The sequence below is a fragment of the Cornus florida genome, unplaced genomic scaffold (assembly GCF_030987335.1).
Source record: "Cornus florida cultivar Cherokee Brave unplaced genomic scaffold, ASM3098733v1 CherokeeBrave_3.0.0_Hap2_Chr03, whole genome shotgun sequence".
Taxonomy (NCBI): domain Eukaryota; kingdom Viridiplantae; phylum Streptophyta; class Magnoliopsida; order Cornales; family Cornaceae; genus Cornus; species Cornus florida.
The window spans coordinates 5,133,108-5,160,925 of NW_026775573.1; the positions used below are offsets into that span (position 1 = coordinate 5,133,108).

The 27,818-nt window shown below is 35.2% G+C and overlaps 4 protein-coding genes across 6 annotated transcripts in view; 1 reads left to right on the forward strand and 3 right to left on the reverse strand.

The window, feature by feature from the left end:
- The window catches only part of LOC132299153 (uncharacterized), a 40,648-nt gene extending 38,595 nt beyond the window's left edge, over positions 1 to 2,053 (forward strand). The window contains exons 49-51 of the mRNA XM_059795627.1: positions 689 to 928; positions 1,478 to 1,579; positions 1,672 to 2,053. Of these exons, the coding sequence (XP_059651610.1) occupies positions 689 to 928; positions 1,478 to 1,579; positions 1,672 to 1,821 (492 nt within the window). The 3' untranslated portion in view covers positions 1,822 to 2,053. The remainder of the gene's footprint in view (positions 1 to 688; positions 929 to 1,477; positions 1,580 to 1,671) is intronic.
- A 3,516-nt stretch (positions 2,054 to 5,569) lies between these two features.
- Positions 5,570 to 9,162, reverse strand: LOC132299154 (protein transport protein Sec61 subunit beta-like). Its single transcript, XM_059795628.1, has 2 exons — positions 9,003 to 9,162; positions 5,570 to 5,952 (listed from the first exon to the last, which is right to left on the reverse strand). The coding sequence occupies exon 2, from the start codon at positions 5,948 to 5,950 to the stop codon at positions 5,696 to 5,698; it is 255 nt and encodes an 84-aa protein (XP_059651611.1). The 5' UTR covers positions 5,951 to 5,952; positions 9,003 to 9,162; the 3' UTR covers positions 5,570 to 5,695.
- A 1,824-nt stretch (positions 9,163 to 10,986) lies between these two features.
- LOC132299155 (SWR1 complex subunit 2) lies at positions 10,987 to 20,465 on the reverse strand. 3 transcript variants are annotated; one of them, XM_059795629.1, is made up of 14 exons: positions 20,380 to 20,465; positions 19,347 to 19,611; positions 19,173 to 19,259; positions 15,633 to 15,791; positions 15,211 to 15,280; positions 15,011 to 15,082; positions 14,812 to 14,855; positions 14,483 to 14,738; positions 13,528 to 13,603; positions 13,267 to 13,386; positions 12,572 to 12,640; positions 12,020 to 12,062; positions 11,740 to 11,805; positions 10,987 to 11,392 (listed from the first exon to the last, which is right to left on the reverse strand). In XM_059795629.1, the coding sequence occupies exons 4-14, from the start codon at positions 15,698 to 15,700 to the stop codon at positions 11,203 to 11,205; spliced, it is 1,074 nt and encodes a 357-aa protein (XP_059651612.1). In that variant the 5' UTR covers positions 15,701 to 15,791; positions 19,173 to 19,259; positions 19,347 to 19,611; positions 20,380 to 20,465; the 3' UTR covers positions 10,987 to 11,202. The 3 variants fall into 3 exon arrangements, with proteins under 3 accessions (XP_059651612.1, XP_059651613.1, XP_059651614.1); XM_059795630.1 differs by having other exon boundaries at positions 19,347 to 19,664; positions 20,380 to 20,458; XM_059795631.1 differs by lacking the exon at positions 20,380 to 20,465 and having other exon boundaries at positions 19,347 to 20,237.
- Positions 20,466 to 22,672: 2,207 nt separating this feature from the next.
- Positions 22,673 to 26,977, reverse strand: LOC132299158 (uncharacterized). The gene is made up of 4 exons (XM_059795634.1): positions 24,870 to 26,977; positions 23,937 to 24,744; positions 23,697 to 23,817; positions 22,673 to 23,597 (listed from the first exon to the last, which is right to left on the reverse strand). Exons 1-4 carry the CDS (start codon positions 25,807 to 25,809, stop codon positions 23,142 to 23,144), a joined length of 2,325 nt encoding a protein of 774 aa, XP_059651617.1. The 5' UTR covers positions 25,810 to 26,977; the 3' UTR covers positions 22,673 to 23,141.
- Between the last annotated feature and the right edge of the window lie 841 nt (positions 26,978 to 27,818).

Here is a 27,818-nt window from a genome sequence, read left to right on the forward strand (position 1 = left end):
CTTCCAAGTTTCTATAAGCTTCTCTACCGTCTAAAAGTAAAAGAGAACTATATTGAGCGTTCTTTAATGAAACTTTACTTACAAAAAATAAAAAATAAAAAAATCGAACTATATTGAGTGGCAAAAGTCACTGAAGTTCCAGTTTTGTTTGGTTGATCTATTAAATTGGGCCCATGAGATAGTCAGCCTTGATCTTGTCATGTGGCATGATAGGACAGATCAATATGGACAAGCACCTAAAAATATGGAAGCTGACCAATTGAAAGGGATACTCTAGTGGCTTTGAGAATTTTTTCTGGAGTGTTTTTTTTTTTTTTTCCTTTCTAAAATGCCACAGGCTTATTAGTTTTGCAACTTCTCAACTTATTAACATTGTTGTCTATCTATATTAAATTATAAATTCTACATTTTTTAAACAAATGTTTTCGTTTAAATTTCCAAATTTGACATTTTTCAAGCACCTGATCTGTTCTATCTTTTTGCATGTGCCCTCGTGCAATATTTTATTTTATTTTTTAAAATCTTTGTTATTAGGGGGGATAAATATGATATTGCTAAAAAAATGATAGAAATTTCTAACTTTTGGAAGTGGTAATAGTAAACTTAAAAAGTAACTCTTTATTACTATTTTCTCTGCAAATAATTATGTGGTTTTCCATTGCTCACCTCCGGGCCACTGTTCTGTTAGGCCATACAGCAGCTGCAGGCAAGAACTCCTCCTCATGCACAGTCAATGGCCAGTAGTGTTCCCCTTGCTGTGTTCTTGGCTGGTGCTGCCTTGGACATCTTCCAGACTTTGATTGTGGATCTTGATACTGAGGGGCGGTACCTCTTTTTGAACGCGGTTGCTAACCAGCTACGTTATCCAAACAACCATACCCATTACTTCTCTTTCATCCTCCTTTACTTGTTTGCTGAATCCAACCAGGTGAGTAAGAGCTTCCAGTTTCTTATTTACTTGTGACGTCTTTTACTTTTGTGACTTTAGATGGACAATATTTTTAATTTGTGAGTGATTATATGAGCTCTCAGGTACATAATGTGGGTTACTTTGCATCTTAACATGTTGCAGGATCTAGTACAAGATGGGTTACATATGGGAGATTAATGATGGGGTTTGATGTTATATTCGGAAAAATAAATGACATATGATCAAGATGCTTTTCAACAATTTATTTTGAATATCTTCAACTTCTCTTTTCCAGAGTAGTCTTCCATAACTTAATTAAGAGAACTAGTATTATTTGATCCTCAGTCATCTGGTCATTCTAAATTTCTACGTGTGTCTTGGTGATTCTCTATTTTCTTCTTCATTTGGAAGCACATGCATCATAATTACGCTTATAGGGTTGAAATTCAACACTTACTGGTTGGATTGCAAATAGTATCATTTTTTTTTTTCTCATTTTGGGATTTATTGAATGGGGACGTGGAATTGACATGTATCTTGTGGAAAATTTGTTTTTATGCTGAACAGGAAATCATCCAGGAGCAAATCACAAGAGTTCTGTTGGAAAGACTGATTGTTAATCGCCCTCATCCATGGGGCCTTCTTATTACTTTCATTGAACTCATTAAGGTAATTCTATGTGCCTTAAGACTCATCACGCATATTATATGCGATTTGTGCAAAGTGCAGCCTTTTTAAAGTTTGTGTTTATGATTGACCAGAATCCTAGGTACAACTTCTGGAGTCGCTCATTTACAAGGTGCGCACCGGAGATTGAAAAACTGTTCGAATCGGTCTCAAGATCATGTGGGGGCCCAAAACCTGTGGGTGAGGGTGTGGTGTCAGGTGGCATATCTGACAATATGCACTAGTGTTAATTTCTTTTATTTAACACTTTTAATGTAAATATTTTAGTGTCGTCTATTTAACAAATTTAATGTAAATATTGTATTTTGCGTGTAAGTTCAACATGCCCTTATATTGAATACCATTAGAGCGGATAGCATGACAAAATATTGTACTAACGTTGCTTGACCTGATCACTTTCTGAACTACCTCTATTTTAACAATGAAAATGTCATTTGCCATTTATTTATGGTACTAGGTCTTTTCTTCTAGGGATGTATTAAACTATTCAATTTTCTTTCATATAAAATAATATAGCCATTGGGTCTCTCTAATTAACAAACGTGATTCTCGTCTTTGGACAAATCACAATCGTGATTTTATATGAATGCATGTTGCTAATTCTTTTTTTCAAAATGTTTTATTATTATTATTATTAGGGTAATTTACATAGACCTTTCCTATGGTTTTTCATAATTACAAGCGGTACTTTTTTTGTTTCGGAAATTACGCGGACCTTCCTTATTTTTTAAAATATCCTACATGGACCTTTCTTTTGTTGAGAGTCAATGACGGTTACTATTTTTCATGAAATGTTGAAAATACCCTTGTTCTTACCAATTGATATATATATATATATATATAAAAATATATATCTCTCTCTCTCTCTGCTAGTAGCATGATCTTTGTGGGTTTGTCCGTTTCATGGTAATGGATTATCGATCATCTTCATTTGGTATATATATATATATACACACACGTGCAGTCCACAACACCAAAGAGATCTGTAATGATCTGTCCGGTGGTATTTTTATACGTTTCCTCTGCTCAAAGCACTATCCGATATTTGACAATAAGGTTCCCAAAATTGATTTTTCAAGGTAGAAGAGGAGTGGTTTATGGGCATATTGGTTTTAAATGATTCGATTATTTATGGCCAGCCTTCATTTTTGCTCGCTGAGAAAACCAGACCCTTACCGTCGGCAAGAAACCAAAAAAAGACTCATATTTCTTTGTAACGAAGACAGAGACAGAGCGTAGCATACCTGATTGCGGAGTAGATTTCTACTAAATTTATATGCAGAACTGTTGGGACAATGGTAAAAACTCCTCAATTATGTTTCTGCTAATTTTGATTCTATTTTTATGCTTTGCAATGATGTGTAGTGGTTTGCATGCAATGTCAATAAATTTACTGGAAGCGCTAGAATCGATCAAGCCGAGTACATTTACTTACATAGAGGGCCTTCAGAAGCAGAAGGCTACTTATGGTAGCTGGTAGGTTCGAAAATTCCAAGGACACCAAACAACCAATTTCGCTGGGCACATATGTTATATTGCAGTCTTCCATATTTAATTCCCTGTTGCTACTTGATAACTGTAACTTCGAAAAGCTTAATTCAGGTGGGGATCCTTGAAAAAATGTTGGCCGGTCTAATTTGAAACAGCCGGATAGATTGAAATCAACGTGAAAATGCACAGAGGAATCTTCTGAAGATTATGACAATTCTTTAAATTCAAGACAACAAGATTTTTCAGATGTTCAATAGATTGGTGAACCTCTACCAGCTCTGTACCATCATTAACTGAGAAAACCAGACCCTCATATCATTGAGGAGTTTTTACCATTGTTCCAAAAGTTCTGCATATAAATTTATGCCAATCAATCAATTTGACCATTTCAAAACCATAGATATATATATATATATATATATATATATATACAAAGATAGATTAATAATCAGAGATATAAGTGAATAGAAGAGAGAGAGATCAAGAGAACCATGTGAGATTAAGGTTGGTGATTAGGCAATGTTTGAGCCAAAAGTGTCCAATTGGTTTGGAGATTCTTTTGATCATCCCTTTGAAGAAGAAGCTTTTCCTTTGGGCTTGGTTAGCCAAGATTGTCTCTGTGTTGGTGGTGACGGCGACGGCGGTAGAAGGAGGTGGCGGAAGAAGTCGCCGGTGGTGGGAGGAGATGGCGATGGAAGAAGTCGCCGGCGGTGGAAAGAGATTGAGCAGAATATTTATTTTTTTAATTAAAAGCTAATGGGTATTTTAGTAATTTCAGATGCCAAGGAGAGGGTATTTCGGTAATTTTAACAGGTCAGTTAGTGTATTTAATTGTCCGTCATCGCTAAAGTATATTGCAGTCTCACTATAGCGACAAAACAGAAGGGGGAGCAACGCCATGCCTTCCTCACTAGGTATAACTTGGAAATGAGCATAGTGGATGATCGTGACTAGACCACGACAATTCAAGTTGTCAATGAAATAAACAGTCACACTTTGTGTACCTTGTTTTGATTTATGGTTCATATGCCTCAAATCAAACAACTGGGAGTTGTTATCCTTGTTCGAATAAGTGAGATTGACAGCCTCTCACATCACAGAAGTTTTTAAGCTTTCTCATTGTAAATTTAGTACCAAAATCAATTCTAAGCCATGATCAATGGGCACCTGCTCAATCCTCCTATCCTAGTGCCTCCAGAATTAGGTTGCCTCCTATTGCTCTTTATGCCGGTGTTTGATTCCTCCATGGGTTGTATATTGGGACAACATAACGCCTCGGCTCGCAAAGAACAGGTCACCTACTAACTGTTGGTAAGATATGAATACCAACACAGTTTCTACAGATATAAAATGGTAAAATAAATTTGCCTTGACCCTTCTCTTCTTCTTACCCTATTTATAGCCTACATGAAGTCAAACGGTCAAAGTAGCCTTTGGAAACAAATTTGGACACTTTCGATCAACCGAGTGTATACATGTACGCATAAACCTCAGTTCATTCATACTTTTAACCCAATGTCTACTGTGTTTTAGCACGCAATAAATTTATACAATTCTAGTACCCAAGGTGTAAAATTTATGGGTTCTAAGAAGAGAAAGTTTTTGGAACCTAAAGGAGAGCAAACACTCTGCCCTGAGCTCCGGTAGAACTAGCAGGACGCGTGCTTTGCACTGACGCCATTGGCTGTGGTGCCTGAGGAACTCTGAAACTCACGTTGCTGATATTTTCGTCCCTAAAGTGTTCAGCATGGTATTCTAATGCGACAAAATGTTGATCATGTTAAATTATTCTTTAATCATTCTATAGCTATTGCGATGAAACTTAGGTTTGATGTTAACGACCAAATTTAATCTTCTTAAACCTGTTTTAACGACAGGAGTATTCTGTTGCTAAAGTATTCCCCCATATCAATAGCTACAAAGTTGCAGTCGTCCTTAACCTTTTAGCGACGTGCTTTTCATAAACCCAAGTTCTACAAATCAACAGAAGAGATCCCGCGTTGGTATTGTGATTTTTTGAAAATCTAATATGCATGGGTGTTAGAAACGAACATTAATCAATTTAGTGTTATAAATCAAATACTATTTATAACCTAATCTCCCTCACCTTTCGAAAGAAAATTATGAACTACTTCCTCTTTACCACCTGGGATTGCTTGATTGTCACTTGCAACCTGTGACTAAACATTAATAAGCGACGGATTTAATCATTGAAATTTTCCTATTTGAAAAGGTTTAAAAAACGAACAATCTCAATTCTCTGCAATGGCATATGGTGGTGTGATAATGTGATATATAGCATTACAGAATAAAAATTAAATGTAACCAGTTCCATGTAACTAGATTCAAACAATCAAATTCAGATGCCGTGTTGCTAGATGAAAAGGCTTTTGACCTGACCGCCCATGCAAATTGGCTTCCACAACATATTGAAATATGTAATGGAGCCAAAAATACCTGCTTCCTTTTCAACAATTCATAGATCACAAACAAACTATGAGATATAAAAAATTAAGTCCATCCATCATCCACCATCCACCATCTAATATCTTTCTTTGTTCATGCAAATCCAAAACTCATATGTAGCAAACTTTTACATATTACAACTTAAGACTCTCTACGAACAAAGTAAAGCTTACCCATGACATGAAGAATGGCAACAAAAGCTATGAAGCCAATGCTCATGACCAAAACAACATTGGGAGAGATCTTTAATCCAGGTGCATCATCCGTGTAAAATTGGAGCATGGTGCCACTTGCTCCTCCCGTGGCCCCACCAGCACTTGCGGTCCTCCTCCTCCGCAGGTTGGCAGCAGCAGCTGCTGCACTTCCTCTTGGAGGGGCTGCTCCATTTAACGCCATTTCTGTAACAAAACCATTTAAAAGTTTACAACCAATCACTCATTACATTCCAAGATAGCCTAACACATTGTGGCATTTGCAGGTGAAAGACAATGGGTTTGGTCCAGAACTGTATACTCCGTAGAATCCACATTGGCGTGTCACGTAAGCATATATGAAAAACAATGTCGTCAGCTAGATGTTCCTCTTGTTTTGTTTTATCTTTTTTAAGCCCGTCACACCATATAAGTGCTACAAGTGCATCATCCTTGTTTTCATTTGATGAACCCCATAAGTTCCTCTATGAAAGATCCTCAAATGGAAAAATAATATCTTGGAGACATTATTATGCATTTATAAGTGCTTTACTTCTTGCTGATAGTTGATAAAATCAACGAAAGCACTAGATATAATTTATATTTTCCATTTCAAAAATACATTAAGAAAAAATAAAACCATTTATCTGCAGTCTATTAGGAATAATGAGAAAGAGGTACTACCACCAATAACATTGTCAAATCATCCACAAATTATAAAAAGTCAAAATTTCTTGTATTTATTTTTCATAGGAGCCACAGCTTGGGCTTTCAAGCATATGCATATGCAGATGCAGATTCAAATATTGAGAGCAAACACTTGTACAAGTAATGCCAAAAGTTAAAGTCCATATCCAGTTTATCCCCCCAAACACCCTAGATTCACAGGAACCACACTGGATACTGTTAACACATTGTATTCATAATTTTATGACGAATAACACATATATTAATGCTCAACTACTAAAATTACAAATTATAATAAAAAGTAGGGATGGTTCACCATTAAAATCAATTAGAGCATCAAGCTCTCTAATTGTCTACAAACAAGGACATATAATGAAACAAAAATAACTTCTCAAGATCAAAATCCTGATATCTCTCAGCTCTAATCTCGGACTTCAGTAAAGTGCCTATGTAACTTAAATTTAAATTTGTTTTCCCCATTGGCATGAAGCACATGCACTGATGCACACCACTCACACACCCGTGACACCCACTTTGCCCCTTTGGGGACTTGAACCCTCACCATCCACTTTGGAAGGTGGAAGAGATACTACTAGACCACAAGGCCCTTGGTGCCTATGTAACTTAATGACCAGTTATGTTTTTTTGAAAATTAATCATCAGAAGGCATCCAACAATGGCAGCCATCAATGTAAATGGAAAGGAAATTAAAAATCAGCAGGTATCAAGAAATCCTAAAACATCTCCATATACATTCTGCACTCTATATTTCCTTGTTTCCACACTTGATGGACTAGTTTATTCATATGCCACATGTCTAATACAATGAAGCCACTCAGTAACCATGGGATAGCAAGGGGAACAAAAAAATACAGATAATTCCAGCATTTTTATTTATTTATAATGTTCAGATCATAAAAATATAGATTCCTAGAAGCAAGCAGTAAAGCCAGGTATATAAACAATGCATCACATGGGAAAATTGGAATGACACTAGTCAAATGACACTAACAATTTCCTGAGTAACCATTTATATAGAAAACAGCAGCACAACGGACACCAGAATACTGCAGAAACACCTTTATCTTCTAAGCAAACACATCAAACATATAGAGATTAGAGCACATCCTTTCCCTAATTAAAAAACCATCACACAAAAAATAGTAAAATGTGCAAATCCCTCTAACCTGGAAGGACAATCAACAGTTGTTCCATCACATAGATTTTAAGTATTCATGAATGCTCTACAATATCAAACTATGGTATGTGGAGGAAAGCATAAAAATGCACAAAATGAAACAAAATTAAGGACCTCTTCTTTACCTAAAATTTGAACTGCGGAAGAGGGATAGATGAGGGTTTTGCTTTAAACTCAAGTATTGCTTGTCCCTATGAGTTTTTTCTCTGGGAGGTAGCCAAAGGGGTTCTCGTGCATTAATGTGAGTCTTGGGGTTGTATTGCATCCAGTAAATTATACGGTAGGAGTGTGGGGATTAGTTCTTAACCATGGATGAAGATTTATTGCAGCAAGTTCAGAGTTCTTCATTATCCTTTGACGAGAAAGAAGCTATTGAAATTTTTGTTAAAGATATTAAGGAGGGTAAAAATGTTGGTAGCACATTACCAACAAAACTGCAAATATCTTTGCTCTACGTAAAGTCATAGGAAGATTGTGGAACTGTGAAAAAGTGTTGCAAATTACAAAGTTGACACATTGGGTGTTTCAATTTATACTCCCCAAGGAAGAGGGGGTCAAATGGATTTTAGTCTTGCTCAAGATTGGGGTTTTAACACAGAAGTGAGGAGGTCCAGGGGGCTCCCACTCATCTTCGTACAGTAGTGTTAGACATCTGCAACTGGTAGATGGTCCATGAGGAATTCAAATTGCAGTCAATCTGCAGAGAAGCAAATGTTGTGGCTCATAGTTTAGGATCCTTGGCTTTACACAACAGGACTAATAATGTCAATTGATAATGCTTTTCCAGTAGAAGTGTTGGAATTGGCCTCTGTAGCAGCACTGGATTGATGTATTATGTTTCTTTCATCTAATATTATTTTATTTTTTAGCCATGAAAAAAAAAAAAAAAAAAACAAACCACTTTGGAGGCACATTCATAAAAAGTTTTCCTTTTCCTAAAAAATTTCCAAAACATACATGTAACCAAAAAACACACACAAGTATATGTATATGTATTTCCTCAAAATCAGATCATAAATCACATTTGCCCCGCAAAAAATACATTACATCAATCTAGCAGAAGATATAGCTTAGAACGCAATAGAATCAATCAAAAAGTAGATCATAATCGACTAATCAAACTCGACTAAGCACAAATCAATCATTAAAATCATCAAACTGCGAAAATTTACACAAAGAATTAGAAAATCATAGCATATCTAGAAATTCAACACCTAAACCCAAGCGAAAGAATCAGATCTCGTGTTTTCTTCTACCATGAACAAATCAAAATCGCAATACCTCAAAATTCAAAGATCGCACATTGTACAACATAAATCAGAGATCATCTATATAATGCGTGTAGAGATTGAAGAAGAGTCGCAGAACTTGCCTTAGTCTTGGGATTCGAAGAATTGCTCTCTTTCAGACCACCCGATTCTGTAGATCCGATAATTGTTTGTGAGAGTCCGACTTCGGAAACCCTTATATACGTCAATATATATATACACAGATGTAGATACATAACGATCAGTGCAGGAGCATATGCGTACGCGAACTTGTCCAACCAATGGTTTCTTGCCACGTTTCTAGGGATGAATTCCAAACCACGATTCTGTCTTACTACCCTTCTCTTGGTTTGTTGTAATAAAGTCATTTGTCACGCATTAAATTCGAATGAGAAAATGATCGGTATAAATTGATCGGTATTTATTATTACTCACCGGTTTAAGTTTAAGTTTTTAGATAAATGGATAAGCGTCCATCTGTTATAATTGGTATCAAAGTCAGACTCAATTTTTGATCCGGTATCACGCTAAGCACCCAATTTGAAAGGCGTTCTGTTGCGAGTTTGGATGGGAGAAAATATAACAAAGGTCATTTGTCTCTCATCGGATCCAAATAAGAAAGTGGTTATGTATAAATGGATGGGTATGCAGCACTACCCTACCCACCAGCTTAAATTAATTGGTAAATGAGCAAGCGCCAATCCGTTATATTTGACCTTTTCTATTTAACCTCACTTTTAAATTAAAATAATTCAATAACTACGGGAAAAAAATAATAATAATTGAACCAACTCTTTTGATGTAGGCTAGCAAAAAGTATAGGAGGAGTTGTAATTATTTTATGAGAGGTGTGTAAAGGTTGGGTCATTGTCTTCCAAGTAGTCAAGTACGAACACCATGTAATGTTTTTTTATTTTATTTTTAGTCTTGATAAAAATATTTTGGTAACAAAATTAAATGAATAAAAATGCATCTTGGAAGGGGTGGGAGCTGGGAGGCGTTGAGTAAAAAATTGATGATTCATCTTTAAAATGAAATAAGTATGTGAGTTATGAATATGAATCAAAATTCTTTTTGATACACAACCCCACTCCTGCATCAGATTTATATTGAAATTTCACTATTATAATAGTAAAATTTTATCATTAATACATCAATAAAAGTGATAAAATTTACTATTTAAATGGCTAAATTCTAAATACAAAACACATAAATTTAACAAATATGGTTAAATTTTAGAGTAAATTGCGCTAACTTCCTTTGAGATTTGGGTAAACCTTACACAAGTAGAGTATTTAAGATTTATTGTTTTGACTTCCCTTGAGGTTTGGGTGTATGCTTAACAACCTCCCCTCTCCATCAAAACTTCTAAAAAATATATATATATTTATAAAATTACCAAGTTGCCCTTACACTCATTTTTTTTAATTATTTTACAAGAATTTTTTTAAGAGAGTGTAACAGTAGTGGAGAGGAGAAGAGAGAGAGAGAAAGTAGTAATAAGAAAGAGGAGAGAATAATTGATTTTTTTTAATTTTATAATATATTTTGTATTATAAAAATATATTCCATATAAGGATATAATTGACTCGTACGGAAGGAGGAGGGTAAAAAACCTCAAACACTCCACCATGTGAGATTTGCCCAAACGTCAGGTGAGAAATGTAATTTAGCATAAATTTTATCTCAAACTCACCAGTGATAAAATTTCTTTTTAACAGTGGTAACATTTTAAGTACAAACGACACAATCTTTTGGCATATTTGAGTCATTGGACTGGCAACGTAAAATAGTTAGACATACTTTTGTAGTGAAGAAGAACGTAACATGAAATACTTCTTCTTTGCCTATTCTATATATATAAATTCTAAATGAGGTGCAGAATGCTGCTGCTTCCTCTCATAATCTACATGGAGTGCATGCTGCTGCTCTCTCTCCTAATCAAAGTCCTCAGTAGTGTGTGTGACCAAATATTGTGCCAAACTTCCAAGTGTGAACAGAATTGTGCTACATGACTACAAGTGATAGTGAACTGAATGCAACTAAAATGATAATTATGCTAATTTGTCCTAACATTCCATAGGCACATACAACAATTAACACATCAATGCATTATGCATAGAACAATATACATACAACTTAAAAGGGTCCATTTCTGCTACCATGAAGTTCACATTTCACTCTTACACGATCGATTGAGAGAATACTCTTCGTTGAAATTTTCAAGCCTAATCAAAAGAGGAACTACCAGAAAATATAGTTACATGTAGATATTAATACAAAAGAAACTTGGTACTAACGTAGCTATTCTGAATCCTGGCTTTCAGGATCTGGAATTTTACGGAAACGAGCAGAAGATCGGAAATATGATGTTTCCCTACTATTTGGAATCACTGTTCTCTTCCGTTTTGCAGCAAATCCTTCCCCAGAAATTAAATCAGATAGAGTCCCCGTGCTGTTTTTCTCTCTAATCCTATTATTCTCATCCAAAAACCTACAAAATAAGGAAGCAAATTTTAAGAAAGGTAGGACCTACGATCAAACTTAAAGGCAGAAAATAAAAATAGTATTTACATAGCAGAAAACTAAATTATGTGCATCCTATCCACATGCACGTTAGCTATAGCTTCTTTAACATGTAATATCAGATGCAGGTGAATGTTATTATAATATACAGGTCACTACAATTGCAATTACATATACATAATCTCATTTTAGATGTGAAATAGGAAAGAGGAATACTACATCAAAAACATAAGAAGCAGGTGATAACTGCATACTGAATTCCCCACAAACCAGCAAAAATATAGAAAGGCTCATACGAGGCAATTGAAGCCTTACCGCTCACGAATAATTCTGAAGGCTTCTTTCGTTGCATAAGGAAGCCCTGTCTTTGGATCACGGTACCTACATTATTATACGATAATTCAAACAACAATTAAACAATAAACAAAGGTACAATTGCAATTTATTTATTTATTTTTTATATAAAAAAGGAAAGAAAAGAAAAAGAAAAAACAGATGCATAGTCCTCAATAAGAACAACAATCTGACAATGCATCTTAGACAACAAAAAATTATAGACAACCAATAATCACCACTAACAAAAATAAATTCTTACTTCGCAGGCAACCCAGTAACTGCACAGACAGCCTTCTGCGGGTCTGAAAAGGAAACATAAAGTAAATCAATCGACAATAATTAGAGGTATAGCAAAAGGATACTATTTCAAGAATTCTCTAAACCCTTAATTGCACCCCTTTCTTTACATGGGATACCAGCACATAACCCTACATGATTTTAAGAGATCTATGGGATTGGTTCCATGATCTTCTCCATCAAATGAGTTGTATTTTTATGTTTAACCTTTTCGTATCTCAGATATCCCCCTTTGGCTACCACAATGGAAAGAAAACTAAAAGAGAAAAAATATGCATTAAACCCCTTTTGCTTAGTGTTAATCTTATTATAGAAATAAAATCTATATATTAATAAAAATACGAGGGCACAACAAATGATGGAATGATATGGAAGCTTTAACCAATACTTTCGGCATACATGAAGACACTCATGTTAATAGATTTAACACCTAAACATCCATAGACATGAAATCACTGTCAATACTTTCAGCACGCATGAAGACACTAGTGCACAAAAATTATAGTATGCTTACATGGAGCTGAAGTTGTGGAAATCTCTGATTGGAAAGACGATCCTCCAGTGAATTCTATACACGAATGACCTGTAATAAATGACTGATCAAAATCAAATGGTTCCAAAAGAATCTTGTGTGAAAATCCAATATTACGAAATTGTAATCTATGGTACAAGATTGGGTGCGGGTTGTATGCATGTCGGATCTTCCAAGGAAGAATCTTAGAACCCAGGAGAATGTGTCCAACAGTTGGATACAGGTACACAAACACATACTATGCATTTAAATACATTATATGTTATGTTATATGGTGTAATATCTGATGTTCACATATTCTTTAAGAATATTATAATTTAATTTAAATGAAATATTGCACAAGAAAAAAAGAAAAGAAAAAGAGTTTCTATCTGTCTAAAAAAATATAGGAACTTGACTCTACCATCAAAAGAGAGTTTTACTTCTTGTAAAGGATAGGGGTGTCTGATTTAGGTTCTTGTGTACCCACATCATGTCGTGTTGACATGGGTACATGATGGGAGATTGGACAGTCTATGCAACATAGATTGTAATGCAATAAAGGGCAATTAAAGAGGAAAGACTGAAGCAAAAGGATTATTTTTTTATTCAGCTGCACTGCAAAAATGAGAAGTTGCACATTCTCATTCTGACACATGACTAAAATTCAGCTTACTGAGAAATGTTGGAAAGCTTGCCATCTCTAGAAAGATATCGAATCTGAGGGCCACTATAAACTGCTTTATGCACAATTGCTCTTTTCTTAACTTCTTCCTCCCTTGCTAACACCCGCTCCAAGTTCCTCAAGTTCATAATTTCTACAACATAAAAAAATTCACACAAAACCTTTTTGAATTTCTGCAAATTGAGATCATCCTGTAAGAAAGAAGCAACCTGAAAATTCATATTAAACAAATGATCGATACACCATATTTTAAAATTAATACTTAGGCCTAAACCTGTTTGAGCTGCTTCAAGAAGCATCTCTTCTTGAGTCATCCTCTTTTCTTCGCCTTCCTTTCTCCTTTTTATAGGCTGATAATAACAGGAAGTATTGGTTTCAAACTAAATGAATGATCTAAAATTGATAGTAACTTTTAAGTTCATACTTTTAGGAGGTTTTCACGGGAAGTAACTTTTAGAGATATGGTTAGAACTGAGAAGTAACTTAACATCAAAGGAAATAAAAATACATAAAAATAAAAATAAAAATAAAAAATGAAAAACAATTCAATTAAAAAAATCATATATATAAATATGGAGGGGGCAGACCAACTTTGAAAAAAGACGACATACACATATATCAACCTCCTCTTTGAAACGAGAAAGAACATAGACAAAATGATCCTTAGCCTAGCCATTTCAATGATTCTAATAGGGTTTTCAGAACAACAGAATTAGTATAGCTAAAACTCCAAAAAGCTTGTTGTTCATTTATTTTTTTCCGAACCCCTTCATTTCATTGAGAAATTGCTACATTTCATGTACTAGTTGTACAGCACTTATCAAGTTAATTGAGTTGGTGAAGCTGATAATAGGATCTAGAACAATGTAAGAGTTAAGAGTCTTTACATTATGCATCTAAATCCCAGTGTCTTTAATAGAAAGAACATTATTCTTAAGGCCCTCTTCATATACGCATCTCAAACCTTTTGAGATGCTTTTAATTTCTTTAACAAGAAAGTAATATATGGGCCTGAAATAAAATATTTCATAAGATTTATTTTTGGGTTTGAGAGACATATTGTATAATTTATATAGAGCTTAACAAATATTATTAGTTTTATCCCCAGGTTTTACTTTCTTATTAAAGAAATAAAAACATTTAAGATCTATTAATAACCCAAAAAGAGATGTTCTATCCATATTCTCATATCAGCAAGAACAAAGTCTACAATCAAACTTAAGCCTCACCTTCATTGTTGCTTGCAATGCTGCACGTATTGCATCTCTTTCAGCCTGCTTAACAATGACAGAAGTTCTTGTGGATTTCCTAACAATTCTCTCTACTTCTAAATCATCAGGAACATCATCATGTTTAGGGAGGGTAGATTGATCGTCAGTTTTTTCATCCTGGGGGTCTTTTTCTAGTTTCGAAAGGTCCTTCTTTTTCTTTTTTTTCTTCGGCAATTGCTTTCCTGGAAATATTAGTCGCTTCTTTGTCCGTATCCTGTAAAATAACTTAACATCTAAGTTGTACAAAAATTGAAATAAGATAGTCCATTGGCATGGAGAAATCAAACCTGTCATCTGCTTCGTTTTCTACTTCTTCATCAGGTTCAGGTTCCTGGTAACAATATAAGTTCACTAAATTTTGGATCGTAAGGAAGCTCAAATGGACTAGAATATTAAAATGCATACTGAAGTGTGAAAGAGGTAGCTATATATTTCCTATTTGGTTGCTAAATATATTATGTTTGAGAAAAACCTCAAAGAACATACATCTTCATCAAAGTCACTGTCAAAAACATCAGCAACCTCTGTTTCTTCTTCATAGTTTACATCATCCTCTTCCTGAGCAACATGTGAACAAACTCAATCCAATATATACATATATGTATATGTATATATATATATATATATATATATATATTAGTATAAAACTGCATATTTCATTCTAGCAATTAGCATGCAGTAAAAACCTCTTTTAAAGCCTCCTGATTCCAGAACATCTCATCCTCTTCAATCTCGTCATCAAGCAACTTAGTCATCCTAACAAGGAAAAAGCTAAGTCACATAAAGAGGGAGCGGGAGCGATTTCGGGAGAGGGAGAGGGAGAGCGAAAGCAACAAAATTAAGTTACAAATAGTGGAAACTGGAGCGCTCAGAGCATGAGAGCAGGTGCACCCGTTGAAAAGGATTATGTGACTTAGGGAAAAAGTCTAGTGTCAAAAGCATTCAATATCTTAAACAGAATTTCATATCTTACCTTTGACAAATACATTACAAATTTTGATCCTAGGACTTATAGAGCATCAGATGTGCAATACTAAAGATACACAACCATATTCATATACGCTTTCTGTATGCTTCACACAATCTATATATACATAGAAATGCATACCTTTTCCCTCTCGTAGCTCGAGAAGTACGATCGAGAAAAAAATGGTCATCTTCTTTGCTGGTTTCCATGTCAGTAAACGATTTTCACTTTCTGCTACTACCCAATTTGTACTCTTCCACTTCAAAATTCGATAATTTCTTCACCTTCGTATATGACTATCTATAAGAAATTTAGAAACTTTATGTAAATACTCACAATTAAATTGGCTAACAACAACAATAATAACCCAGAATATAATTAGCAATAACAAAAATCTTTCTTTTAGAATTGAAGAAACAAGTATATACATATTCGCTAAAAAATATTGAAAAAGTTAAAACAGATACAATATGAATAATAATTTATGCGCGTGACATTTATTAAAAAGGTGAAAATACTCAAAACCCTCGAGAAATCTAACCTAAATCACAATAAGGCCTCCAATTGTGACCAGTAATAGGTTAACTAAGGTTAGGGATTTCAATAAACTAGGAAACAAAGGAGAGAGAGAGAGAGAGAGAGGGAGGGGAGAGAGAGAAGGTCCCGAATAATGTCGAACAGCGAAAACCGAACCGAACCGCGGTCTGTGGGCCCATGAGGATTGCCCAGATTTGGATAAAATTATAATCACCACCCCTAATGTATAGCATAAATATATTAGCATCTCCTATTGATTTAAGAATTACACTAATGGTCAACAAAATTAAATTTTAAAGTACAATAAGTTGTGGCAAAGAAAACATATATACAAAATTTGTCTTTGCCTTTTCATTTTAAACTCACTTTGCAATTAAAATAGTTCAATAACTATTTGAAAAAAAAAAAAAAAAAAAAAAAAAGAGGATAAAACTGACTCTTTTTAGGTAGTCTAACAAATATATTCAATTGAAGAAGTTAGTATAATTAAATTATAGAACAGTAGGGCTGTAAACGAGTAGAGTGTTCGGGCTCGGTTCGTCACAGCCGGTGTTATTAAAAGCGCACCAGGGCGCAAGGCGCCTACAGGCGCACCTTATGCGCCTCATGCTAGCCCAGGCGCAGCGACCTTCACTAGGTGCGCGCCTGGGCTGCGCCTTGGATATTTTAAAAGGCACGCTTAGGCGCGCTTCATATATTCTGTGCTCCTTTTATAATTTGTTTGTGTGTTTCCTTTGATGTATTACGTGTACTATGTGTTTGCTTTTTTACTTTATATTATTATATATATATAGTTACAGCTTTTGGAAACTGAAAGTACAAAATGGAAACTTAAAGTACAAAATGAAAATTTGTCTTCTTGTGACTTGTGAGGCAACCCAATGTCTCCCAATAGTCAACAAAACAAATCAATCAAGAGCAAAAGTTGTAGCAGAAATAAAGATGTGAGGGAGTGGGAAAGAGAAGAGAAGAGAGAAAGAAAGAGAGAGAGAGAGAAGAGAAGAGAAGAGAAGAGGAGAGGAGAGGGCTATCAGTTGCCTCCATCCGGCCAGGAATCACCGAATCAACTTAACAGGTCAATTTTGTTTTTTTTTTTTTTTCCTTCTCCAGTTCTCCTCTTCTCTCTCTCTCTTCATTTGCTCTAATCTCTATATCTCGCCCTATTTTATTTATTTATTTATTTTTTTGTTTGAGTCTCTTTTTTTCTTCTTCTTCTCTATTTCTCTGATTTTCTTCTTTCTTTTTCTGGGTCTCTAGTAGACTGGTATATTTTTTTTTTTCTAGGTCTCTTTTATTTTTTTTCTTCTATCTTTTTCTCCGTCTCTGTTTTTTTTTTTTTTTTCTTCTTTCTTTTTCTCCGTCTCGGTTTCTGTTCTTCTAGGTCTCTTTTTTTCTTCCTCCTCTCTATATATCTGGTTTTGTGTTTTTCTAGCTCTTTCTTTTTCTGGGTCTCTTTTATTTTATTTTTCTTCTATCTTTTTCTCCATCTCTGTTTTTGTTCTTGTGGGTCTCTGTTTTTTTTTCTTCTTTCTTTTTCTTCATCTACCCCTCTCCCGTGTCTTGCTATATATATATATATATATATTTTTTTTTTTTTTTCCTCTCTAGCCTGTATTTTTTTTCTCGTTGTATTTTTTCCCATCATTTTCAACTTCTTGGTGTATAGCTGTAATATCTGTACGCTCTTCATCATCAAAGTCTTCAGCAAACATAGTTTGCGGTGCTATATTACCCGTAGGAGAATCAGTACACCACCTCACCCTTTAATAAAGAAATACCGAACAGAATAAGACTTTTTAAAATTATTATTTTTTTATTGTCTGTTGCATCTTAATTGTTGTAAAATTTCAGATTCTGTTTTTGTTCTCTCTGGCCTTCATTTTTTTTCCCTTCATCTACTCTACCGTATTTTCTTTCTTTTCTTTTTTTTTTTAATGTCTGACTTTTTCTTCCAATAATCTCTCTCTCATTTTTTTCTCCCTTCTTCTTTGAAGGCTGTCTGTCTCTTTTTTTTTTTTTGTTGTTGTTGTGTTCTGCTGAATTTTGCTACATGGATTATTTAAATTTTGAATGCATCTTTCTGAATGGTGTTTGCTGAAAGTGTGAATGTTGTTTGCTGAATTTAACTTGGTCCATCACTCCATTGACTCCATTCTATTTCTCATTGTAAATACTAAATAGATAGGAAAAAATGTCAAAGGATTCAGCTTTATTGGTTTAATTGTGATATATTTAGACTAATTTAGTGTTTTTATTATTGGATGTTCATTATTTAATTGTGTTATTTTTGCTAAGAATTATTGTTTTAAAATTTTACTTGTGCGCCTCTCATCACTCAGGCTCGCGCCTCGCGCCTAGGCTCCAAGGGACCTTTAGCACCTCGGTGCGCCTTGGGCTTTTAATAACTATGGTCATAGCTAAAGGTTGCTTTAGGGTAGTCTAACAAATATATCGTCAATTGATTGGGGCTCTTGGCGTTGCTGTGGTCGTCGCGTGCTTGAGAGGGGTGGTTTGTCAGCTAGGTTGTGAGATGGAGAGAGGAGCTAGCAGTGTTTTTTTTTGGGTAAAGTACAGCAACAGATACAAGTTACTCTATTTTTTGACAATGACACCCCCTCATGAGATTTGCAATCTAAACAGAGCCTAAAATCATGTGAAAAGTCTACTTTATCCTTCACTGTTTAATTAATTTTAATTTAATTAATTTTAATTTTAAAATTACCCTTTGCCTCTCTCTTCCCCTTCTCTATTTGTATATATATATATATACACATACGGCGCCGCCACCACCCATCGTCCACTGCGCATCCCCCGCCACCACCACCCAGATCTCGCCCGCTTGTATATTTTTCGCAATCTTCTTCCTTTCCCTCTTCTATGTTTTCCACCCCTATACCATTTTTTCTTACAACTTAGCCACATATGTTAGATTATAGTGCGATAGTAAAGTCGGTAATAAAGCAAATGAAATTAACATTTTTTAATTGATCCTGTGATAAGTTGTACTTCAAGTGAAGTATAATATGGGTTCAAGCATAAGGATTCTATGAATTTCTACATAAATTAGCTAACTGAATGGAATATATGAAAGCATTGGGATGTAAAAAAGGTTAATTCAAAACAACGGAAACTACACTGTCTCACCTTTTGCAGAAGAGGTTTTTCATATTGTTCAGCGAGAAGACAGCTTCACCTTCACTTCCTAAATCCAATTGCAGAAGTTCCAAAAATCTGCAAAACTTTAGGTTCTCACTTACTGTATGATTTGTGAAAATCGACATTTAAAATGCAGCGATCGATCTCATGTACACTACTTACAAAATGTTGATTCCAATCTCTTGGCTGAAGAATTCCACCAAATATCTGGTGTGATGATGATGCGCGTGAAGGGTGAACCCCGACGGCTCAGGTGTGATGATGATATGGCGGCGGCGGCGGGGGAAGCCGAGGTGTGATGATGAGGCAGTGGCGGCGGTGGCTGAGGGGTGATGATGATGTGGTGGCGGTGGCGACGGGCGACGGTATTTGTAGTGTGTACATATATATATATAATATCATACAGAGAGAGGCTGCAGGGCCGGCCCTGAGATTCCAAATATTTTGAGAGGCCTTAGGCAAACTTTCAAATGTGAGGCCCTTAAGTTTCACACGCGCAAAAAAAATTATAAGAGTGCGGAATTTTCACACGATGTTTTCAAATTTTATAGCTAATTTAATTATGCGCGTGTGAATTGTGCATAAGACAACTAACTAATAACTATAATCTTCATTCATTAAATCTTCATGTTCATTGACTAACTTTCTATGAAAAAAAAAATATAAAAAAAAAATATAATGGTGGTATGTATCTTCATATAAAAATAAAATATAAAAAAAAAACCCTTAATTTGGCACTTTTAAGTATGAGCATAATTTAGAGATCGAAAAAGTTAATTATTACCTCAACGGCTCAACCCACTAGAAGGGATCCTTAATTTTCGTAGGATTGAATGTGAAAATGCAAAAACTTATGAGGGAAAGGGGTATGATTGCTGCTGTTGTGAGATTGGAGTGGAATTAGGGGGAGGAAAAAAAAAAAAAAAGTGCCTGCCATAGATTATGGACTCGATCGCCATGAAAGTCACATGTAGAAAAGCACACGTTTATTTTTGATAGCCATCACACACAGTGACACACACAAAAAAATCCTAGATTGGAAGCTACTTTTCACTATTGGAACAAGGGTAAAGGCCCGAATCAAACGAACCAAAGTAAGAACAAATCAAATGATGAGATGAACGAAAGAAAGAAACATATATAAAAGATCGATTCATGCAAAAGGAGAGAGAAGAGAGAAAGAGGATGAACATACCTTGTCACCTGAGGCGATAGCGGAGGCTGCGTCCTGCGGAGTGTCGAAGCAGATTGGGTCGTCTGAAACTTGCCCTAACTCAATACTCCGTTTTTTTTTTTTTTTACATCTCCTATGGGCCTCAAAATTTGAGGCCCAAGGCGACCAAGACTTCCCCTAACTGAAAATATTTTTTTCTCCATTTCTATGGGCCTCAAAATTTTGAGGCCCTCTAAAATTTGAGGCCCAAGGCGACCGCCTTGGGCCAGGGCCGGCCCTGAGGGGCTGTGTGTGTGAGGTAAAGGGTTTGAGAGGGGAAGGAGAAGAAAGTGATAAGATATCAAAGGGGTATTTTAGTTACTCGTAATAAAAAGGATTATATCTGTTAATTTTATACCGAATGGTAATATAGTCCTTCATCATTATAAAGGTTGTCTTTGTCCATTTTGTCAAGTGTGAGGTGTGTCATTGTCTAAAATGTTGAGTAACTTATATATGTGTGTCCTTTCAGTTAGGAGGTGGCTTCACAGTTTGGGCTGGAATTTGAGTTGTCTTAAATTCTTAATTTGTTTGACTTCATTATATTTTTGAACCTTATATTAAGTAGATCTCATGTAAACTTAATTAATTTTTTTTGGGCTTTAGGCTTTTATATATAAATGAATATCATATATAAACTAAATAGATTTTCACTTATTAATTAATCTGTGAATTTAACACGAACACATAAACAAATTTTGTTCACGATCAGGAATCTGTTTGAGATTGATTTGTTTATGAAACGAGCCTTTAAAATTTATTTGAGTTTGGTTCGTTTACTAAGTAAACAAACATGAACCGAACTATTATCGAGCCAAACTGAAAATGTTCTTGAAATATTTATCGAACACTTAATTCATTTACTGCCCTTATAATTACAATATATTATTTTATGAAAGGTGGGTGTAATTGGCTACCAACACAAGTAATGAACTTTTTCTGCAGTATTGATTAAAATATTTTGGTATCAAAATAAAATGAATGAAAATGCATTTTGGGATGGATAGCCGTCACTTCTCGATTCTTTCCGTATTTTGTAAGGTTGACGTATTTAAAAATATATAATTAAAAAACAAAAATGTAGGGTGGGAGGGGTTGTTTTTCATTCTAAACTTTAGGAAGGTAACAACTAGGGGTGGTAAATGGACGGATTAGAACGGGTTTGGGTTGGGTTAAAAATGAACGGGTCAATATGGGTTTAAAATGGGCAGAATCATCCCGTTCGGAACAGGTTAAAAACGGATAAAATCAACCCGTTATGACCCGTTGACTCATTAATTATTATTTTTAAATTTTTTAAATCATTTTTAAGAAAAAATTTCACCAAAACTCCAACACTTGTCTGATACCTAATCTTATCCCTATTTTCAAAAACAGAAGAAAAGGGAAAACTGAAAAATAAAAAATTAAATAAAACTCGGTAGAAAAATAAAAAATCCCGCCTCCACCAGCGGTGGCATCAGCCGTTTTAAGCATCTAATTTGCATTTCAAGTAAAAGATTGATGATGAAAATGCCTTTAGAACAAAGTAAGCTAGTGAGTTACGGATCAAAGTCCTTCCCGCACCCCGTGGTACAAACTCATCACATTTACAATGATATTTAACCATTATACTGATTAATGTAATGTAAACTCACCAATAAAATAGTTAAAATTGACCATTTGAAATTCAAAATACAAGACTATATTGTCTTAATGAACAAGTGTATGTGCACCATTAGACTTACAATGCAAACTACTCTGAGATACCTGTTCTGGATGTAAATATTGGAAGGTATTTTCGCCGATTCGCAGATTCCCAACATTCCCAGTACTTCTTAACCTTTGCAAAGTCCACTTCGCTCTGCATTGAATCAACCTTCAGAAAATTACCCGTGTGCAAGTGACTATGTGAGATGGAGGATTGGCTGGCACCCAGCGGTGAATTATGGGCATTCTAAGAGGTCCGACACCACCATTCTTTTGTTCGTCATAACTCACCCCACATTGCCAGCCTCCAATGCTTCTAATTCGAGCTAACTTTTGGTGGTCCACCCTCGATTTGAAAACCGCTGATGAAGCGGCCGTGGTCAGTTGTGAATGTGAGAATTCAGATATACAAAATGGAGGGAGAGAGTAATAGGAAACTTAAAGTTAAAAACGCAAATAAATGGTGTGGACTCTTGGTATTACAAATGCGAATGATATGAAAAGAAAAGAAATAATTAATAGTGTGAAGTGTAGTTGAGAAAATCACACTATCCTTCAAAAAAATGAGAAGTTCTAGAGAGAAATAACAGTATTTAAGTAGTACTATCATACTCCCCTGAAACTACTCTCAATAATTAAAAGAAGAAGAAATTAGTCAGAACTGCACTTAAAGTCCTATCCATAGTTGTTAAAGGCTCAAGGCGCACAAAAGCGCAAATGCCTCCTGGAGCCTGAGGCGCAAGGCGAGGCGCGCGCCCGACTGAAGCAAGGCGCACGTTGGAAAAAAAAAAAAAACAAAACCCACCCAATAAAGTATTAAAGATGCAAATCATGCAATAATAAATAGAAAGATGTAAAAGTCAACTAAATGAATTACTTAAGTTAAATATTCAACATAAAGATGCCAAAACCAAGTAAATCAAGTACTTGAGTTCAAAACAGTGAATAATCAAACATATTACCATAAAGATGCAAAAGTCAACTAAGGAGAAGTATAAGATAAAACTAAAACAAACATAAACATCATTCTTCCTAAGAAGACAACACCAATGAATCTAAATATCATCCTCGTCATCAATAAGCATAACATCATTTTGATCGTCACTAAATGATTCATAATTCTCAGGATCCTCTTCTATCTCATCTGAATCATCCTCATCCTCATCCACAAGTCGAACTGAAGAACTTCCTGCTCCCTTTGTTGGTAACCGTGAACTAGAACTAGATTTTGATCTAGTAGACCGTTGCGGCCTGCTTGCCTCTCCAATACCAGCAAAATTAGCAACATCACCCCATGTCAAGGAATCATCTTCATAGACTAGATCATGTTCTGCATCAGAATCATCCATCCTCCCCGTCAACCACTCGTTGCTCTCATCAATGTCATCGAGTAAAATGGGATCAAGAGTGTCACGCATATTATATCGACGCCTCAATGCTCTATTATATTTGATGAACACTAAATCATTCAACGTTGTTTGAGCGAGCCTATTTCTTTTCTTGTTATGAAGCTGCAATAAATTCAACTTTAACTAGTAAGTATAAAAAATTAAAATTTTAATTTTCAATAATTAAATTACAAACCTAGTTAGTAAATAGTATATACTTACATGCTCAAACACGCTCCAATTTCGTTCACAACCAGAAGAACTGCAAGTAAGGCTTAAAACCTTTATAGCAAACTTTTGGAGAAGTTTTGTTGACTTGCCATAAGCTTCCCACCAATTGGCTATTAAAAAAAAATTAATAATGATGTTTAGCAACTTTAGCTTCATCTTTCTATCGACTCTATTGTCAAAATAATTTTAACACTTCGCTATACTAACTTAATATACTTTACCACTTTCCCTGGTCCTCGTGTACTTCTCTGTCTAATAGCAAAGGGATTACCAAAGAGGCCCTCAGCTTTAGAATATAAGGACAGCTCCTCAGTAATTTTGTCTTGGTCTTTGACATCCGGGACTAACCTTGCAATGCATGCATACAAACCCTTTGCAATCTCTTCATCTTCTTCAATTTTCGAATTTGAATAAAAATATTCTGGGTTCAAATAATAACCTGCTGCATGCAAAGGGCGATGAAGTTGAACATTCCACCTCTTATCAATTATTTCAAAAATATCTGAGTATTTGTCTTCTACTCCCCCAAATGATTTTGCAATGGCTTCTTTAGCCCTATCCATAGCCGCATAAATGTATCCCATGGGAGGCTTTCTCTCGCCATCAACTAATCTCAAAACCGGAATAAGAGGACCAGAAACCTTAAGGCTAAAGACAATGTTGTTCCAAAAGGAAGGCATCAAAACATAAGAAGCAACTCTTTTACCGGCTTCCTCTTTCGCCCATTTACTACGATTCCATTCTTCTGAAGTAAACATCTTTCTCAAGTTATTCTTTTGCTTGTGAATACTTGATAATGTGATGAAACATGTAGCAAATCGAGTCTTAGCAGGCCTAAGCAACTCCTTTTTGTGAGTAAAGTTCCTCATAATGTTCAACAACTTTGGTCGCATATAAATATAACTATTCAACTCCACTGCCCTCTGCATTGTTCTAGAGATAGACGGTATTTTCCCAATGTCTTCCAACATCAAGTCTAAGCAATGAGCAGCACATGGGGTCCAATACAAATGTGGGTGTTCTTTCTCTAACATCCTCCCTATTTGAAACCAAACGGAAAAAAGAATAAATGATATAAAGAGAATGAGTAAATCAAAATTGATTTAAATTATATATTTGTAAAGAATGTAAATTCTAAAAGTTATAAACATTGAACATTCTTACCGGCATATTTATTGCTTGACTCACTATCTGTGACGACTTGGATGACATTTGCTACTCCAATGCGGTTGACAAATTTATTAAGTAAGTCAAACATCTTGTCACCATCATTTGAAAAAGAAGAAGTATCTATCGACTCAATAAACATGGTTCCCCTTGGACTATTTACTAGGAAATTAAGCAATGTTCTCCCTCTCTTGTCTGTCCACCCATCTGCCATTAACGAGCATCCAAATTTTGACCACTCCTCCCTATGGTCATTCATCAAAGCATTGGTATTATCCAATTCCTTCCTAAGCAAAGGAATTCTCACCTCATGATAACTAGGTGGTTTCATGCCAGGACCATATTGTCCAATTGCTTCAACAACCTCGGCAAAGCTATCATACTTAACAGCATTGAATGCAATTCCTGCATCATACATCCACCTTGCAAAAGCAGCACACGCTCTTCCTCTCAACTCTTTCTTGCATGCATCATTAATGGCTGTTTGTTTTCCCCCCTCCTTTCTTTTTTGTACCACAATTTCCGGTCTGGGAGTGAAATATAAATCAATCGGTCCCTTTTGCTTTTGCACCTTTGAGGAATTGACACTAGCACTGCCTGCACTGGCTACCCTTTTTCCTCGATTGTTAACTTCCATAATGTCATCCTCATCCTCTCCATCAATGAAATTAATTTCATCACTAGGTAACAAATTCATTTGATCTTTTTCTTCCTTTTTCTTACTCATGTACTCTTTGATTTCTTCTCTAACACTAGATGGGCATCTTGGGCATGCACTCACATTTCTATACCCTCCAGCGAAGTGTTGTTTAGCTCGATAAATACCTCCTTTTGTAACTTTTGCACAAAAGTTACAAGTGACGGCATTTGTATCTTTCGGATTCTCCAAATGTGAGTAATTCCATGCCGGATCCTTTCTTGAACCATCACTAGGCATCTTTTAAAGTACAAACTACAATCAAATTCAAGATAACAAAATAATAGCATCATGTAATCAGTGTTTGCAACAACTCTGGCAAATAAATAAATAAATACAGAACTTCAAAGCAATTAGCAATATTAACATTTCAATTTAAAAAAATAAATACAAAACTTTGGCAGAATGCAAAAAACAAAATATTATTCTTTAAGGTCTCATACTCTCATTAGAATTTGGTCACTAGCTCAAATTGGATGCATGCTATGATTTTATTATTATTATTAAATGGTAAACTCTGAATGTGCAAATCCGGATATTGAATAATTTATTAACTTTTCATTTGTTTTATTTTAATTTATTATTATTATTATTATGTTCTAAGTAGACACTGACTGGGAAAATTCATTGTGTCACATTGAGTCGATTCTTATAATGCCTAATATCTGAAGTAATATTTTCCAATTCTTCGATCTAATATAGGGGAGACTTTGTGACTCTACTCTTAACACTCTTGGCCGCTGGATGCCCTTGTTTAATGCAGGACTAAAGGAAAGATTTGACTATGTTCTGCTTTTGTCGCATTTCAAGAAATTTGGTTTGATATGGATTAGAGAATATGCACATAGTTGCTATGTTTGTTACAACATTTTGACATATCAGTTAAACTGCAGTTCGTTATTCATTCTCCCAATACTACACATTTTTGTTGTTTACTTGATCGCCTAAAGAAAGGATACGGTTTACCAACGGTTTAGTATTGAAATATTTCTAGTGAGCTGCGTGCCTCTGTGCACGCCTAAAACCTTATGCTTCGAGTGGGAGATCATGCTGAAACAAAGAGGGTCATGCCAGGTATGGTCCCGTTAACAAAGGATGCTAATAGACCACTCGATGCAGACCTAAACTTTGATCGGATATTGAATGTGCAATGCATTTCCTCAAACCAACAACATGTTAGAATGGAACAAATACAACTTTTCACACAAATAAATCAGGTTAATATAAAGTACCTCACACAAATAAATAAATAAATAATAAAAAAATGAAAAAAAAAATAAAAAAACTGGAGTAAGAAAAAAATAATAATAATAATAAAAAGAAGAAAAAAAAAAAAAATCTGCCAGGAGAGAGCCGAGACTGAAGAGAAGAGAAGAAAAAAAAAAAATCTGCCGGTGCCAGGAGAGAGCCGAGACTGAAGAGAAGAGAAAAAAAAAAAAAAAAAAGAAAAAAAAAAATCTGCCAAGAGAGAGCCGAGACTGAAGAGGAGAAAAAAAAAAAAAAAAATTACTGGAGAAACAAAAAATAAATAAAAAAATAAAAAGAAGAAAAAAAAAAAAAAAAACAAATCTGCCAGGAGGGAGCCGAGACTCAAGAAAAGAAGAAGAAAAAAAGAAAAAAAGAAAAAGAAGAATAAAACTGGAGGCAAAAAAATAAATAAAAAAAATAAAAAGAAGAAGAAAAATAGAAATAAATGACATAAAATGTCTAGCAAGAAAGAGCCGAGAGGCCCCAGGGCCCAGACTCGAGAGAAGAGAAGAAGGAGAAAAGAAGAAGAAAAAAAAAAAAAATCTGACCGAATCACCGATCCGGCAGATCTGAGAAGAGAAGGAGGAGAGAAGAAGAAGAGAAGGAGAGAAGAAGGAGAGAAGAAGAAGAACTAACCTGGAGAGAACCGACGCAGATCCGAGAGTCAGAGTCCCGAGTGAGTACTTCGCTGCCTCTGTCTGTGTTCTTTTGCTTCTCTGTCTGTGTTATTTTCCTTTGCTTCTCTTTTTTTTTTCGTTTTTTATGTTGCAAACTTGCAATAGGCTGACTACAGAGTCACAAACAAAACATAAAATAATAAGGAAAATAAGTTAAAAACAAACGTTTCATGCGGGGCGCGCCTTTCTAGCGCCTGTAGCCTCGCGCCTTGATCGTAAAGGCGCACGCCTTGATCGTAAAGGCGCACGCCTTATATAACCCAACCGCCTTGAGTAGACTCAAGGCGCTAACCTGGCGCCTGGAGGCGCCTTGCGCCTCAGGCG

Coding starts and splice junctions, on each gene's coding strand:
- LOC132299155 (XM_059795629.1), bottom strand. CDS start 15,700: ATGGAAACCAGCAAAGAAGATGACCATTTTTTTCTCGATCGTACTTCT. Junction 15,281..15,632: donor CGAGCTACGAGAGGGAAAAG/GTATGCATTTCT, acceptor TTTCCTTGTTAG/GATGACTAAGTTGCTTGATG. Junction 13,387..13,527: donor TCTTGAAGCAGCTCAAACAG/GTTTAGGCCTAA, acceptor TTTATGTTGTAG/AAATTATGAACTTGAGGAAC.
- LOC132299154 (XM_059795628.1), bottom strand. CDS start 5,950: ATGGCGTTAAATGGAGCAGCCCCTCCAAGAGGAAGTGCAGCAGCTGCT.
- LOC132299158 (XM_059795634.1), bottom strand. CDS start 25,809: ATGCCTAGTGATGGTTCAAGAAAGGATCCGGCATGGAATTACTCACAT. Junction 23,818..23,936: donor CAGAGAAGTACACGAGGACC/AGGGAAAGTGGT, acceptor TTTTTTTTTAAT/AGCCAATTGGTGGGAAGCTT. Junction 23,598..23,696: donor ATTGGAGCGTGTTTGAGCAT/GTAAGTATATAC, acceptor AATTTATTGCAG/CTTCATAACAAGAAAAGAAA.